The sequence below is a fragment of the Tachypleus tridentatus genome, chromosome 9 (genome assembly GCF_004210375.1).
Source record: "Tachypleus tridentatus isolate NWPU-2018 chromosome 9, ASM421037v1, whole genome shotgun sequence".
In the NCBI taxonomy this organism is placed as follows: Eukaryota; Metazoa; Arthropoda; class Merostomata; order Xiphosura; family Limulidae; genus Tachypleus; species Tachypleus tridentatus.
Window position 1 is genome coordinate 79,148,382 of NC_134833.1, and position 18,725 is coordinate 79,167,106.

The 18,725-nt window shown below is 29.6% G+C and overlaps 1 protein-coding gene across 1 annotated transcript in view; it reads left to right on the forward strand.

Moving 5' to 3' along the window:
* The first annotated feature begins 1,392 nt into the window (after positions 1–1,392).
* Positions 1,393–18,725, forward strand: part of betaCOP (coatomer subunit beta) — a 55,898-nt gene continuing 38,565 nt past the window's right edge. Inside the window, exons 1-6 of the mRNA XM_076455266.1 lie at positions 1,393–1,617; positions 10,185–10,284; positions 10,954–11,183; positions 12,222–12,391; positions 13,498–13,705; positions 16,110–16,247. Coding sequence (XP_076311381.1) covers positions 10,194–10,284; positions 10,954–11,183; positions 12,222–12,391; positions 13,498–13,705; positions 16,110–16,247 — 837 coding nt within the window. The 5' untranslated portion in view covers positions 1,393–1,617; positions 10,185–10,193. The remainder of the gene's footprint in view (positions 1,618–10,184; positions 10,285–10,953; positions 11,184–12,221; positions 12,392–13,497; positions 13,706–16,109; positions 16,248–18,725) is intronic.

An 18,725-nucleotide genomic window follows, 5' to 3' on the forward strand; every position in this document is an offset into this window, starting at 1 on the left:
TAACAAAATGGAACATTGAAGGAATGTACATGTTAAGTACAATTTTAAGAAAGAATGTCTATCCATTTAGAAGGTATGTCAATAATATAATGACAATAAGGTTACATTTCTGTTACATTATACATAAATAAGTCCTTTAACAAACAAACGCACATAACTGATCTTTCAAACAAAAAACGTATATTTTAAGAACAATTTCAGCAAACAATATCCACCTCTTTAAGTTGATCAACATAGTTGAATCTATTGTTATTCTCCAAATCTATCCGTTGTTCCAGGATCAGTCAGTTTTACCTGAATATGCCATATTGCTTTTTATTTTGACCTGAATTAAATATACCAGTTTTGAAGTCTATCAAGAACATTTAAACATGTTCTGCTTCTTGAAACGTATCATTGACCTGATGAACTCATTTATTTTCTGCAAAACTTATATCAAATTCAGTATCCTCAGATATATTTAAGCTATCTACATAAGCAAACAAATAATTGGTTTAGTTTTCTGTTATATATAGTTTTGTTAAAGCATTACCGGTTTTCTGTTTACCAAATTGATATTCAGGTACACTGATCCAACAGGAAAACCTAAAGTTCTCGCAAAGCGAAGGGTTAGGATTATTCAGCGATCAACAACGTAAAGAAAATCAAACAAACATCAGTGTAGTTTGAAATGCAAAAATCCTTTATTTTGCCTACTCATTGTTATGCAACTAATGTGGCAAATTCTACTTCCGTGATGTTTGACTGCTGTGATGAAAGAAAGCGAAATTAGGAGTTAAGATGAATCAAAATCAAGAAAGATAATTCTGGAAATACCGGACTTAAATACTCTATTGAAACAAAGAAAGTCAGATATCTCACAAATGTTCAAGTGACATACTTCAATTAATGTTTTTCACACGCAATATTGAGTAAAGTCAGGTATAAATATTTTTTTAATTGCACATATACGGTAGTTTGAGAATAAAATTGCAGTATGTAGTTATAGCATACGTTTACGACATGGAGATATTCGAATATGGACGTGGTTACCTACATGGAAGTTTAGAGAATTGTTAAATGAATATATCCGACTATGAATACATTCTACAAAAGTTATAGAAGTTATATCAGTAACAGTTATACACATTGTTTGATGCTTTTAGTTTAAGAATTTTTTTAATAAACATTGGTATGTCTTAACACGAAAATTTTTGTTAATAGTCAAGTTATTAGCTGAAATTCCAGGAAGGTGTAGTTCTTTATAATTAAAAAGAAATAAATTACAAATGAGATTCTATAAATATAAGGTTATAATTATTTAGTTTGCAAATTTTTAAAATATTGCAATTAATTCAAGTTTTATGAGAAGGAAGGTATTGACCATTTTAGAACTCTACTTTCTCGTGTTTCATGGTTTTCTTGCGAGATATAACGAGATTTAACACGTGTATTTAATAACGTTAACTCGTAGAGTTGAATAATTATGGAATTTTTCGTTCCGGTTATTTAGTGAATAATTTTTTTGTTAAATCATTGTGTCTTTATAAAGTAGCATTTGTTGTGTTTTTCGAATAAACCCTATTTTTGCCTTTATTGGCCACACTTCGATCATTCTTTTGACAGTTTCTGTAGTAGGTAAGACTGATGAAAATATCATTTCTCGTTGATGTTTATGTTAGTTTTAGAACGAAAACAGTAGCAGCAAGTAACAAGTGCTGCTAGCAGAAGTGGTGAAATACATATTAAATTAAGCTCTACACAGTCATATGTCTGTTCGTGTTCAACAAAGGAAATTAAAAAGAGGTGATCTGGACTACATGCCTGTGCATATTTGATATCGGAGGTTATATAACATACATTACATAATTATATCAATTATGAGTTACCCATACTGCAAATTAATATTAATAGTATTGCTAATAGATAGTTAATTAAGTTTAAATTTAATAGAAGTTAGAACTTAAGTAAGGCTCATCACTTGGACTACAAATTACAAGCTAAGTTGTGTAACGTTTTAAAATACATAATATGTAATTTTCATTGCAACTTGTACCTAAATATACATTTTTGAAGAATAAGTCAGCATCTGAGCTTAAAAATTGTAATTTTAATACTATAACTCTCTTGCATGGTAATATACGTAATAATAATATGGAAGTTTTGTATTTTCTGTTTTTGTTTCACTAATTAATTTAAACTACTTGCTGGGTGAAGAGTAATACCAAGAAGCAGTGACTTTTACCTGTGCAATGATTAAATGCTATTTACATTGATATCTGTGATGAAGGCTAGAGCCTCAAAATGGTAGGATTAGTAAAAAATCTTATGAACAAGTAGTTTTTATACTGAATGAGGAAATTACCAAATATTTTTATTTTAACAAGAAAAAGTTTAGTGTTGACTGAAATCTTGTTAGATCACACGTAATCTAACTTATAACAACCTCTTGGTACATGAAAGTTGTATTTTCAGGTAAAGAAAATGTTATTTTTCTTTCTTTCTAATATAACATAAAAAAATTTACCTATAAATCCTTGTAATTAAATTATTTACCTTATGAAAGCAGTATTTGTATTTGATGACAGTTATTTCTAAAAATATGATTTAAATTTGTGTTATTCTATACAGTGGCAAAAGTGTATAGTAATATACACTTAATAAAAGTTCATAATAAAAGAAAAATTTTTACCATTTTAATGTTCTGTCTTCCCTATTCTCAATGTAATGATTTGTGTATATATAAGACCAGCTGTAATTTTTATGGTAGAGATCTTTTGAAGCTCTTTACAATATAAAACATCTGATATCCTTACTCAGTCCCTCCACCTTCAAACTTTCTTATGCTATAAAGAAAATAGGTCTAAAGTTTTAAACCTATCTTGTAGTTTAAGTAAATTATGCATTTTTCTGGTTGCTCCTTTGTGCATATATGATACTAGAGGTCATAGTCAGAGGGAAACTAAATATGCAAATAAAAGTTTATGGGAAATTTCAGCCAAGTCAATGTGTTATACAAAACAATATTAATTTGTCCTGCTGCTAAATTCAAAATTTGTGTAAATATGAAAAACATGTCAACACATTCTCTGTTTTGATTTTTTTTCTTCAAAGCTAAACTTGTGGCAAAGTAGTAATTTAAAACTTGATGATGAAACTGAACTATTAAAAAATGATTACCATATAGTAAATGATTTTCTTATCAAAAATAGCCTTGGCAAGTGTTAGTGAATTAACAGAATGTAAGAGATTACTTTAACCCTTTTGTGTCAGGTTATAGGTCAAAGGTTATGTCATCACATTTGTTGACTTGCATTCAAAATTTTATTGAACTGCTATTTTATGAATTTATATCAGTAAGTTTGGAATCAAATTGTATATTTTAAGTTAAATATTAATATAATATACAAGTTAATTTCTTAATTTAAAAGTGAATATTAAGAGAACACATCTAAATATAAATTTTAACAAGTCATATGATATGTTGAATGCAACACTGTTTCAAATTAGATGTTTGTAATATCAAAATACTGTCTTATCTCATATCTTCTAATTTTATGAAAAATGGCTTCTTTACTGAATCAAATGCAGTGTCCCCCTTCATCTCTTTCTGTGTTTGGAAATGGTTCCTTGTATATACTTACTTCAATATATGACATTTGAATAACCAATTGACAGCTTAGAATGTTCCCCTAGTGGTTTTTTCAGTCATTTTAATCTGTGAAGAGGCTACCATGTTCTTTTGAACCAAGATTTGAAGAAGGTAGGTTGTGTTTTTAATTTGTTTGAAGTTTCATATTTTTTTAGAGCTAAATACATTTTGGTTATGAAGCTTAATTGTAGTGGAATTTTATGGTATCAGTGTAGTTATTCATGACTGTTTAGGTACTTGACTGTGTGTGTGTAAAAAAAACAAACACACAACTTTAACCTCTACATATGAAATTTTAAAAGGCTTACCGACATCTGTCCAACAGTTAGGAAGTTCAAAGGTTATTGCTAGAAGAGATAATTATTTGCATTACTTTTTTATTTATTGTTCTATACTTTAAGAAAAATTATTATTATTTAGAAATTAAAACTTATCTATATATGTACTGTAAATATATCAGTATATATTGAAGGTTATATATTATATTGCATAGTAATTGAAATGCTGTTGTATATTACAAAATGCTAGTCCACTAAAATACATCCAAAACAGGGAAGACTAAAGGTCAGTTTCGTACTATTGAATATGTAACAGGAGTATACGTGTGTACCTCATCAGTGCAAGATGTGTAATGTTAGCTATGCATGACTGGAAGGTGAATGTAATAAAAAAATATATATAATTAAGAGACTTAAGCTACTTAGACAAAACAGTTGTATTTTTGTGTTATAATATGTAGTCATTCTAGTACTAGAAAAATGTATTTTATATTTATTTTCTAATTTTGTTTGATGGTTACAAGGTTTGTAAAGTGACAGATCCCACATAGTACATAAAATAACATAAAGTCTAACTGAAAACAAGCATTTGAAATGCATTTAGGAGGTTTTGGAGATCATGCAAATATTTGAGATTTTTGGGATGAAGAATAGTTTTTTAATTATAACATGAAATTACTTTATACTTAGATTAGCAATGAAACAAACTCAGTATTTTCACAACAAATCTGTAGTAAAAATATTTCATTAAAAAATCTCATTTTTTTTGTTTACAAAATGATTGTAATCTTTACTGAGTCTACTAAATTTTGTGAAGATAAACATGCTGTATCAAAAGTTATAGTGCAGATAGTTAATTTGTGCAAACGTGTGAGCAAACTTGTGTATATTACACTGAGTCTGTTGTGAAAGGGTTAATACTGAAAGGGGTGAATTATGCATTTGGAGATTTCTGTGGATTATATGTGGTTATAATTAGTTTATGAGGTCTGTTCAAAAAATAAGCGGACTGACGTCATAAAACAAAATGTACTTTATTTAGAAGTTACAGGTCTGGGACCCCTTCAAAGTACTCTCCTCCCCAACGCACACACGTATCCCAACGGTGTTTCCACTTGTTGAAACAGTCCTGGTACGCTTCTTTTGTAATGTCCTCCAGCTCCTTCGTCGCATTTGCCTTAATCTCGGGAATCGTCTCAAATCTTCTTCCTTTTAAGGATCTTTTGAGTTTGGGGAACAAGAAAAGATTGCAAGGAGCAAGGTCAGGTGAGTAGGGGGGGTGGAGAAGAACAGTGATCGAGTGTTTGGCCAAAAACTCACGAGTTCTGAGGGCTGAATCTCGCAGCAACGAGGTGCATCTTCAAGTTTTTGGTCAAAATCTCGTAACAAGATCCAACTTATATCCCACACTCTTCAGCAAGCTCCCTGACAGTCAGACGTCAATTTTCCCGCACCAGGGTGTTGATTTTGTCGACGTGTGGGTCGTCAGTTGACGTGGAAGGACGTCCAGGACGCTCATCACCTTCAATGGACTGTCGATCATCCTTAAAACGTTCATGCCACTTGAAACATGCCGTACGCTTCATAGCAACATCACAGTAAGCCGTGTTAAGCATAGCAAAAGTTTCAGTTGCAGATATTCCAAGTTTAACACACAATTTCACAGCAAGTCGTTGCTCCTTCAGGTCATTCATTCTGAAATCCACTAAACAAAAAAATCGCACTTAAAACTGCATAGCTAATACACAAATGAAGATATCTGCAATCGGGAAATGGCGTCGTAATCAGCTGATCTGTGCGAACCTAGCGACACCAAGCGGATTCCCCTGGAACCAACTGGAGCCGCGCAATTCAAACAGTCCGCATATTTTTTGAACAGCCCTTGTATGGTCAATGTAAGCTTTATGAATCACAATTAAACATTAATAATGAAAATGGATAAGTTAGCATACTGTTCTTATGTATGATCATTGTTTGGTTTATCATATCAGTATTAGTTAGTGACATTTGTAGTTATTCCAATAATATATTGCAATTATCATTTAGCTTGGAAAATTTAGGTTAGTCTCAAATTCATATACAGGGGTCTCTCTAGAGTCCCATAGTGGATTCAATTTGTTTTACAAAAATCCCAGTGATGTTTTCTAGGATCCCATAGCTAGAATTTTATGAACTCAAAAAGAAAAGTAAAAAATGCATGTCAGGATCAATGAAAATCTTTATGTACAAGGTACACTTCATGTTTACCTTTTCCAAATGCAAAAGAGAATGTTAATGTTCATTGAAAGGCTTTATTTACAATTTACACTGCTTGTTATTTCCCTTTGAGTCCAAAGCAATCTTCATAAGATAAAAATACGTTTAATCTGAAAAATTCCAAATATCATTTACATAGCCTCTTAAACCTCCTAAATAAATATCAAATGCTTTTTTTTTGCAAAAGAATTTTTACATTTTGTTATTTTCTCTATCATAACAATATATGAATTTGATATGACTAACTTTGTAACCATAAAAAAAAAAAAAGTAAGAGGGAACAATTATAAATTTCCACTGTTTTCATGCTGGATTGGCTGTAAATTGTAACTGAAAATCACGGTGTTTATCTTAAGCAGCTTAAAGCTTGTAGCAGTGTACATCTGTTTTTAGGTACATTTGATTGTTTTATTGTCCTTTGAACCATGTCTCAACAGTCATCATATTGTGTTTTTTGTGTCATATAAATTGCAAGTCATTGAGGAATGTGCAGCTCACATTATAGTATTGAATTACATAATACATTAACTACTCATGAGCATACCTCATAAAAATTTATTTTACTTCAGCTAACTAAAAGTTTTCATTTTTAACACTGTATTCTTTATTTATTATGAAGATGTATACATGAGAAACTAAAAATAAAGTACTTACCTGGGTCTTTTTTTCTTCTCTTGATGGTCCATGAAACTTAACCCTACTTTTTATACTAATACTGTTACTGATTAAATAATTTAATCAAATAATGTATCATAGAATAATGAATAATAATATGCAAAAGGAAACAGTGCTCTGTAACCAGCACAATTTTTCTGGCTTTTGATCTATAAGCCAAAATCCATTAAATATTTAACAAAGATCATTAATATGTTTCCCATGAGAATAAAGTTCAAACTAGAAAGAAAATGCAATTCGCTGTACAGACAACAATTTAATATAATACATCATTTGATAGAGAAAACTTTGGCTTTGTATTGGTTATAAATTATGTAGTTTCAAATGTCTGTGAGAACTAATAGCAAATTCTGAAAGGGAGGATGTGACACACGAGTGTGGAAAGAGGTGACTGGTTTTCTATTTTATTGCTCTGTAATTAAATAAGGTTGATTATGTAAATTATGCTTTGAATGAATTATGAAAACCTTATAATTGGGTAATATACATTTAAGTTTTACACTTCTTGGAGCATTTGCTCTTGTACTAGGAGAATCTGAGAATTTTAAAAATATTTCCCTTTAAGAACATAAACTTATAATATTAAGTTTTGATTTATTACCTATGTTCTGATGCCATGTTGTTTTTCCTATACATTGGTAATAAAGTAGCTGAATTAAATTTTGAATATAACTCTGAAAGATTGTGACATGCATGTTTTGACCTATCTACCAAAGGTGAAAGGATTAATCATGTGGTACTCTCATTTGGTTTTATTTCCATGCAGTTTGTCATTGAACATGTTAAACTTGAGTGTGGACAGTTATGTGCAAACTGCATGTGTAATTTATGTTACAAAATACTTGTGCTTGCCTTATGCATGGGACATTTTGAAGCACATATTTGGTACATAAAGGTCAAATATAATATGTTCCAATAAAATGTTATGTGTACAGGGCCCAGGAACATAAATTAACTAGAACTCTCCATATGTTAAGTTAGTAACACAAAATAATCTATAAAATAAGTAGAATCAATACAAGTTATTGAAAGTATCACTAGGCAAAGAGCAATAACATACCTTGAACACAGAATAACTGTATGCAGGGTGACAGAATATCAAAATGTTCAAGGCATGGATCTGCTCATCCTTTGGAAAATTGGCTGTGGTGATGTTGATAATAGGTGTGGAATAATGATTTAAAGTAATCATTAATTGTATGATATGCATAAGTTTGTTGAAACAATATGTAAATTAGTACAATCCCTAAAATGTATGTAAATTTAGACCCTTAACCTTAATTCTTTACTTGTTATTACTTACTTTGTGTTAAAGAAAACTTTATTTTAGCTTGAAACTATGTAAATCAAGTCTTGTTAAAAAAAAAAAAGATTCTCAACTAGAGAACAGTATTAGTAGCAGCAACAAAGGGCCATTGTAATAAAAAAAATGCTTATTTGACTCATTTTAGTACTTTAAATATGCTAAATTAAAATTAACTAAAGCTTTAAGAGACTATATCAAGATAGTTTCAGAAATTTTTAAATTGAATTGCTGTTGTGTACAGATAGATATTAAAAATGAGCATAACATTGAATTGTTAGAATAAATTAGCTTTGTTAAAAACAAGTCAGTTTGAAAGAAAATCTTGCAATCTTAACAATAATAAACACGTTATATATTCCAAATAATCTCCCATCAAACTTGTGCTTAAGTTTCTTGGACAGCAAAATATCTATATTGATAAAACACACAAAAGAAAAGGGAAGATGAAAGGCCATTTGACTCATTAAAGATGTTGAGGTGTTATAGGAATGTCTTGGGAAAGTACAGCAAATGACCTAATTATAGTAAGGTAATACACATTAATTCAATATTGTATGTTTGTTTTTAATATTTTAAAAAATTTTCTTAACAGCAAAGAGTAATGATCTATTCACACTTAACAGTCATAATGTTTCATTTTAAACTTTTTGCAGGTAATGCTGTTCAGCAAACCTTGCTATTTTATTTGAATTCTTAATGTTCTTTCTTTTTCAAAAACTGTTTGACTTTTGAAATAAATATCTTCCAATTGATTACTTTTCTGTGGCATATTTTTGTGTGCATGTCCACAACATTTCTGCATTCCTGATAACTCATTCCATAAGATAGTTATCCTTGTTAAAAATGTCCTGTCTTAATTAGCTTATTCTGTCTTTTTCAAATCTTAATGTGTTCTCATCCTGTTATCTCAGAATTTATTAGTAAGAAAGAAAAAAACCTTTTAGTATTTCACCACCCTCACTAAAGCTTACTTTGTTTTCTCAACCACAAAAAGTTTTTGTAGATTTTGACTTGGACTAAAAATTTCCCATAAAACAACACTGTTACTATTTGCTATAGCATATCTGAAAAATCTAATGATTTCTCTGTACAGACATATTTAAACTTTATTTTTAGTTGTTTTAAAGCTATTTTGATATCATTGGAATGCTAATTTTGATTATTTGCTAATTTTTGCGAGTTCTAACTCTTATTGATTAAGCTGAACAAGCTTTAAGTAATAAAATCATAATTGAAATGTGGTAGTTGTATTATTAATAATTGGAAGTACTGATTTCAGTAAGTTAATTATTTTCATGATGTTAATGGTGGTTTTGATTCCTAGATAGTTGGAATAATCAAAATGGTTATAATACAAACACTAGTTGTTAATTTCATTTGACACTGATTTATGTAATTGGTACTTTTAAATGATCAGTTAAGTTAACTGTCTTTCTGTTGGTCAGTAGAAGTTGCTAGGGAAGATTTTCACTTGACAGGAAGTTGGTAATAGTGTATGAAACCAAATAACCATGGCTGTGGTGTTTTTGTTAAAGCATGTCTAATTTCTTACTGTAAGTTATTGCTTCTTGGTAATTGTTGTTCCATTCCATCCCTGTCATACAAATTTATTGAAGGTTTAGTCTGTGCTTTGAAGTTTTGGGTTGTTTTTCTGCCCTTGCTACCATCAGCAAGAATTGATAAGGGAAAAACTGATTTGTTATTTCTCATATGGATAGGCAATAGAATAGTTTTGTGGCCATATACAAGAAATCACAAGCACATCTTAGACTTATATTTTATTTATAAATGCTACAGAGAGAGAAAATATGTTATTACTTTAGAGTTTTGTATACGAAAAGGGGGCAAAGAGTTTATAAAAATTATTTTGCCTGTAATGTCTTAATTTTGGAAAAGAAGGTTGATAAATGTGAAATAAGGTGGGTGAGCAAGTTTTCAAAGAAATTATTTTTATGTAAGAACATTAAGTTAATTAATTATTTATTTACATTAGCTAAGTTGCAAATAACTTTTCAATTTTTTTTGTTTACTTATCCAGAAATTCAGTATGGCATCAACAGAACAGACCTGTTACACCCTCATAAATGTAACTTTAGATTCTGAGCCACCGAATGAACTTCAGTTAAGAAGTGACCTTGGTAAGTGTGTGTGTGTGTATTACAAGTATTTCATATAAAGTATCTAACTTTGTAAATAAGTACATACCACTAGACATCTATTTCCATTCCTTGTAACATTGGGTAGGATATATTTTTGTCCAATGATACATGATACGCAAGTGAGAAAGCTATAAATGAAATTTCAAAGAATATTTGAGTCAAATTTTAGGAAGCACAAAATACATGTGTTATGATTGTCTTGTTCCTTTGCTAAAGTTTTGTTCCAGTTCATGAAATTGTTAACATTATTTTGGTTTACATGTCCCGTAATCAAAAGTAAGAAAACATCTGTTTGATAATTAGACCAGAAATATTTATTGTAGTGTTTGACATGAATTTAATTGTGAAAGAAACAACAAAAAACATTGGTTTGCAAAATTTTGATTGTTCACTTTGCTAATAATTTTGAATTTAAGTAATAGATTAATGAAGGTTATGTTGAGATATGATATGTTTGTAAGACTTACTAAACCATAACTTTTGTTCTTACATTTTCCTAATTTTGGTAAGTTAATATTTTGGTTTTTACTTTTAAGATGTATGTTTGAAATGTTAGCATGTTGCACTTGAATACCTGAAGTTAATTAATACTATATATCTATACAACTGTTGCTTTAAAATTTTAAGAGTTTTACTTCTTCTTCACAGAAAGGGGAGATGTAACAGCTAAAATTGAAGCTCTGAAGAAGACTATTCATCTAATGCTGAATGGAGAAAAGTTCCCAAATTTGCTAATGACCATTATACGTTTCGTTCTGCCCCTTCAGGACCACACCATTAAAAAACTGTTGTTAATTTTTTGGGAGATAGTACCAAAAACAACTCCTGATGGAAAACTACTGCAGGAGATGATACTTGTGTGTGATGCATATAGAAAGGCAAGTTGTTGCACTGTATTAATTACGTTGATATTGTTATGCTGGACAAAGTTAAATGCATATAACTGAAGTAACAAAATATTAAATGCTGATCTTGTTAACAAACTGGTTAATAAATTGGGTGAAAATTACATTTTGTTGGTAAATAATACACAGAATTTAAATCTTTAAGTGTTAGGGATTTGTGTAATGTCTTTTTATTGAATTTTATAGTTGTAATTGCTATTCATAATTGTTCTACAGTGTTGTAGCATGTTTAATACATATGATTTTAAATTTTTTGTGTTTATAGCTTTTATGACTTGCAGATTTTGTACATGATTCTTTTAGTCATTAAATCTCTGCTCAATTTTTACCATCAATGTTTAAGTTGTTACCCATAAAATGTGTACTTTGTTTTAGGTTGCTCTGTGAGGTGCACCATATTGCTCAAGGGCAGAATTGCACTATTTTATTAAACAGTCATCCTTACACACTGTAACTGTGTGATGTGTTTTTCAAATTAAAACACAGACAAATTCATTGTTTAATGATAACTGTTGGAAAACTTTATAAGTGTATGGGAAGACAATATATAATTGAAATCTTCAGTAAAAAGTAAGCATCTGTAAGTCATGCTTCACAAAGAAATCTTTTTTTGAATCTTCAAAGCTAACAGTTGATACAAATGTCATAGATTTTATTTTGTAGAAGTTAAATAACCTGTAGAAAGTCCATCTTAAGTTTCAAGAACTTTCAAATAGTTTTGTATTTACAACACAGTAAAAACAATCCACACAACAAGTGCATTAAATAGTTGTACCTGGGCAATTTAGTTATGAATAGTCTTGTACAGAGATAAGTTAAAAGAGATTGATGCTGTATTACCAACTGTAGATATGGTCTAACACAAGTTAAACCTTTCTTGTACTCAGTGTATTGAAATAGTTTTCTACTTCATTTTCCAGTAACTATATTATTCTGTGTTAACATTTTCATGTAAAAAATGTTTTGATATTAAGAACAGTAAATTATAAATGGAATAAATTAACTTTTCAGGACCTTCAGCATCCAAATGAGTTCATCAGAGGCTCAACACTACGGTTTTTGTGCAAACTTAAGGAACCAGAACTACTAGAGCCACTTATGCCTGCAATTCGTACATGTTTAGAGCACCGACATTCATACGTGCGCAGAAATGCTGTTTTGGCAATTTTCACCATTTTCAAGTATGATAACTATTCATTTTGATAAGATCTATGAATTAATGATGTCAATAGTTGGTAAAGACATCCAGTTGGTATATAGATGTTTACATCAGTAATTCACTTATGTGTTTTATTACACTGATGAGTTATTAAAACTTATGTGACAGAAAAACTCAAAATATAAAATCTAGAGGCACTCAGTAGAATGCATACCTTCACTATGCAAAGTTTACTGCATTCAACTCTCAAAAAATATGTAAGTATTTCCATATGTCAGTCACTGTTTATGTACGTGAACCATTTTTTGGCAGAACAAGGAGGAATAATCTACATACATCCACAAAGTTTCATTAAAATCTAATCATTTTTAACTGATTTATAGAGCAAATACAGTGTGAAAAATGGGTCCCTTATATTAACAAATAGGGGAATTTCTTTTAATTTTTGTGACCTTATTGTGGCTTGACCTTTGACCTTGATCCCTTCAACAATAACTTATAAATTGGGTTGTATTCAAAATTTGTATAAACTTTCATTCAAATATATTTGGCCATTTTCTGGAAACCTTGCTGACAAATACACACAGGAATGAAAAACATAACGTTCATCCACCTTCTGTGGCAAAGGTAATAACTAAAATGTTAAAATATATAAGATATTTATTTCATTAAGTGCTTTTCATATGTCTAAACTGCTGCTAAGTTCTTTTAGTCTTCTAATTTAATAGTTGCTATTTAATACAGTGAAGGTACTTCAAGAACTTATATTACTGCATATAGTGAATTTTGACCATTTGAAAGTTTGACAAAAAATCCTACTACTGTAAGTACAAATGTGATTATAAAGAAGTAAATAATTTCAAATGCAGGTATTTGTTTATCTGTTCTTTATTTAGATGTTCTATCAGTTTAAAAGTAAGTTTCTATCAGTAAGTTTAAAAGAAAAATAATTGCAAACATGTATGGGATATATGGAAATGGGTATATATGAAATTTGTAAGAAAAATGTTTTCAGTATGTGGTAGCTCAAATCTAATGATTCAATTTCATTAATGTTAATTACAACAAGTGGTATCTATTCTAATTTTATTACAGTATAAAATACAAGAGTATTTTATGCCCATGTAGAAATTTTGACTTCTTGATACCGGATGCTCCTGAACTTGTGGCAAATTTTCTAGAAACAGAACAAGATATGTCTTGTAAAAGAAATGCTTTCATGATGCTAATCCATGTTGATCAGGAGAGAGCTTTAAGCTACCTAAGCTCATGTGTAGACCAGGTTCATTCATTTGGAGACATCCTCCAGTTAATTACTGTAGAGCTTATCTATAAGGTCAGTTTGCATATTTATCATTTCATTAGCAAATTATCATTTTAAAATAATCAGTGAAGCTATCTTGTTTTTTTTACCCTTTCAATGCACATGAAGCAAGAAATGATGTAAGCTTTGTATTTGCATTTTTATAAGCTAACAAATTTGTATGTGTACATTTGTTTTCAACTAATGGTTTAAATGTTTATATTTAAAACCATTTACAGGTTGTTTTCATAATTATTGAAATAACTGTTCTTGAAAAAAATACCTTTATATATAGGATGATGCAAAAGTTGCATTTCAGAGGGATTTTGAATAAAAACAAAGTAATTACCTTTTTTGTTTATTGAAATAAATGTTTGAATTGCTATCTAGTATCTTTCAAGCACATATTGATTCAAAAGCAATTGCTGAAATTTGAACATTAACATAAAAAAGGAAGTTTATTATTATAATAAGTGTATTGTTATTAGAAATCCTTATGAGGTGCATCTTTTTACAACCCTGTATTATAATGAGGACTTGATATAATGAACAGTATTAGGTTTTTACATTGACAAGCTGCAAAATGAAACTGTTTACATTTGAGTAACTAGCAAGTGTTTTACAACTCAAGTATAGCTCCTCATGCCACCACTTTCTTTTTAATGCTAGTTTTATACTAAGAGTGTGATTTTGTAAAATATGGAAAACATTTTTTAATAATAGTAATAAAAATAAAACTGGATTTTTGTGCAATATCATGCATTTAAATTGTAACCAATATGTAATTTTGGTCTTGTTATTTACCTGTGAATAAATGATAAGTTTCTGCTGTAAGGGTGATAAAACATAATAAATAACTTGGTTTACATTCCAGATTTTTCCCTAAAGCTTTTGTGCTTAGCATAAAAATGAAAACCTATGTTATCAGTATTTTATTGTTAATTCTAATTTAATAAATGGCAAATATTAAAGTTAAAGTGCATTGTAGAAATGATTATATAACAAAGTAGGAATTTTATGTTTAGGAAAAAATGAGCAATATACTATTATATAGATTCAGCAATTAACAAGTTAACAATAATGTGTGGATCTAATTTATTTTTGAAATTGATTCTGTTTATACCTAAAATTGTACTTCTTATTTTTGTTGAATAAAATTTATTTCATTTATTTCAAGTGCAGTAAACTAGACTTTGTCAGTAAGTCTGATTAGGGCTTAATTTTAAAGAATATTTTATTATCCTTGTTAAAAAAAAAAAAATTAAAAATAAGGTATAAGAAGGTAGATATTATTTTGTAAGTAATATTTCTGTTGGATTTTAAAACATTATCAATTTTATGATAAGTATTTAAACATGCATGTTTCATCAATTGAGCAGAAGCAGATATGTCTACTTCTATGATTTTGCCATAGCTGTTACGTAAAATGCTATCCAGCTATGGTCTATGGCCATTTTGAAATAGCTACAGTGTTTATGGGATCATACTGTGTACTTTGTTCAAAGTCCTCTCTCCACATCTGCTTGTAACTACTGTTTTATTGCACATATTTTTTGTGGTAAGGAAACCACTGGCTGTGGGAAGTCAATTGTGAGTTCTCAATGGTTGCCACTAAAACATTTTTCTTGGATAAAAGAAATGATGGAAAAAAAAAGATGTCAAGTGTGGCTAATTAGACTTTCAGAAATGAATACATAGTGCTACTGACACATTCCCTTTAATTACTGAAAATTGACCAGTTGATAGGTGAACATCAGTGAGAGCAAACTTTATGGGTGTATAGATCTGTAAAAACCAGTTGATGAATGCCTTCAGTGGAAAATATTATTACAGATACTCTATCATGTGAATTGTTGGAAATTCACTACTTTGAGTAGTGTAAGAAAGGTAGTGTTGAGGAAGGAAAAAGCAATATGGTGATAAAAAAGTAAATTTAGAGGTGAAATGAAGACAATTACCTTTCTTAGTTTCAAAACATTACATGTATTAATACCATATTTGCATTACAGAAAAAGATAAGGCTCTATATGTTTATATATGTTTTATAATTAAAAAAAAACAAAAGGAGTAAATTTGCAACACTAACATTGGCTTCTATGAATAATTTGGACAGACACTAAAGCTTTTAAGTTCATGCCAAATGCACAGTAGAAATGCAGTTTCATTTGATTTTTGTGTTTTTAATATTGTCACAAGCCACTCTAGATCATTCTGTTATTTTACAAAAAAATTCTCTCCTTATGTATACTTCTTAATAAATTTTATGTAGTAAATGAGATAGCATTTAATGAATATTTGTTTACTCTAAAATTACTTTTCATCTAATAACCTTATTTTTGTTCACTATTTATATATTATCAGTGTTGAATGTGTAACATAGCTCATATTTTTCTCACTTGCTTATTTGAGTTTTTTCAAAAACCTTTTTATTTATAAGGTTTGTCATGCCAATCCAGCTGAGCGTTCCCGTTTCATAAGATGTATTTACAACTTGCTGAACTCAAATAGCCCAGCTGTGAGATATGAAGCTGCAGGAACTCTAGTCACCCTATCAAGTGCTCCAACAGCCATTAAGGTAGAACATTTGTTTCACTTTAGATTTTTTTTTTTTTTTTTTCAATAACAGTACTCTTGATATACAATATTTTAATTTTTGTTAACATTTATGATATTTGTTAGTTTATGTGGTTTTTGTGACTAGTTTATAACATATTAAATTAATGTTTTTTATTTTAAATAATTAAAATATTAAATGTCAGATTACACCCATTCAGTGTTTAACATGCTAACATTTCTGTTACAGAACAGTATAAATAAGTAGAAGAAATTTTGTCATTAAACCTCCTTTTTTCTTTAGAGCACGTTAATAATTTCTTCAATTTTCTACAACATTTTGAATGCTTTCTTATTAAAAATAGAGGGTACATCTGTTACTGGATTAGTTCAAGTGAACTCCTTCACTTCATGAAGGTTAATTGATCTCTTCTAGTTGTGAAAGTAATTGGCAAGGATGTTTGTGTTAGAGATATAAGATTTAGCTAAGTTTCACATCAGGAGATCAAATATTTGACCCCAGTTGGCTCTCAGATGAGACCAAAAATTTTTAAATTGTATAGTGAAAAATAAATAATTGCTGGAAACCTCTCTTTATTCTAGCCAAATTGAATTTTTTTTTCTAACATTCAGAATTTTGACCAAGAAATGTTAACCATAAATATCATTTGGAATATTTGCTCCAACAGAGATAACCAAAATCAAGGTTCTGAACTTTACACTATATTCTGTACTCAAAAGCCACCTGGGAAGCTTGATTAGATCAAGAGGTATTCACTCATTACAGTTCATTATTTTGATTTTGTAGGTGATCACCTTGGGAATGACTGAAAATGAAAAACCACTTGGAAAGTATAGAGGTTTAATTTAAGTCAGTATGTAAGAAATTGTTTTGAACTACTTTTATGCCCACTAACAGTTCATTGTGCTGATGTTAGATTATATTATAGCAATATCAGGTAGAAAACAAGTATGAAATGTACTCTGTACTAGTTATTCCACATTCTCAGAACTTTTTTTTTCACATTTCTGAAGCCATCAACTTTGGATGTTTCTGATAGTCTCCTTAATGCACTTAAATTTTTTGCCTACCCTTTCTGGAGCAACTTTTAGCCATAGGAAACTCCCCAAGTGATCCATTGACTAGATATCTCTTTTTCAATTGAATCTGTCTTCACTTCTGTTGAGATTTCCTTTAAGTACTGTCAGGGAGACTAATTTGAGTTCAGTTCTTTCTGCACAGTTTTTAACCTTGTATGAAATTTGCAGTTCCATATGAATACTTTAAACTATGTCAAATTTAATTATGCACAAATCTTCTGTTTTCTTTTTGGAAGGATGAGAGATTTTTCAGTCACATATTTATTGGAATCTAACATAAGTGGTGAATTCTGTCTCTTTTATATTGTAGCCAGCACATATCACCTTCATTTCCAGCAAACATTTCACTCATAACTCAGTCATTCTGTTTAGTTGGTATAAATTTATAGAGAAATCTAATGTTACTTAAATCACAAGTATTCTTTGAAGTTTTTTTTTATGGAACAAGTCATTTGGTGAGAATCAAAGGCAATCAGCAGTTCATAGCCATAAATTCTTAAGTCTGTGTAACATTATGTACTACTACATTGTGTACAACTACAAGTTTACCTGTTTTACCATCCCAGTAGTTATTGCATGAGGCTATATTAGCACAATGAATTACTGAGAGGTGTAAGAGGTATCGTATACATATTCTGACAGATTGATTGCATTTTCTACCCTCTTGTAAGTTTTATTTTTCTTTTCAGTAATTCATAATTTTTTTTATTATTACTTATGAAACTGCAATGATACAATGTAATGAATTAATGTCTCTCGATCCCATCAAGATCCTATGCTGACTTTTGATGCAAACTTGGAGGATGGTTTGAACTGCAGTATTTAACCTTTTTATTTTGGTCAACCAAATTGGGGCTGAAGCAATCCAAGTGAGGTCAAAGATCAGAAATCTGAATGTTTAAATGCTAACTGAATAGGCAATTTTTTAAAAGAACTTTCTATCAACAATTTACTGTATACGTGGAAATACAAGTAAAAACGTTATTGGTATTTCTGTGTCACTGATCTTATTTGGGAGCAATTTCAGGACAAATATTTGGTGGCTTCTCACACAAAAATCATTTGATCTATAGATGTAAAACCTGGTAAAATACATCAATGAAACCAATAATCTTTCAAACAGTATCAATATCTATTAATCTTTGACATGGACTGGTCCTATTAAAAGGTTTGCAGTATGGAAAAACATTTAGCTGTTGTTTATGAGTATGTTGATGAATGATAATTACTAAAATAATGTTGATTCATGATCTATTGTATTGTGTGAAATGTGTTTTTATGATATAGAAAGAGTATATTTTTCTAAATTTTTGCAAGAAATGCAGTGCTAAAGTGTTTCATGTAATTTTTCTACTTGTTCATATGGTTCACTTCTTGCCATAAAACTTGTTAATAATGA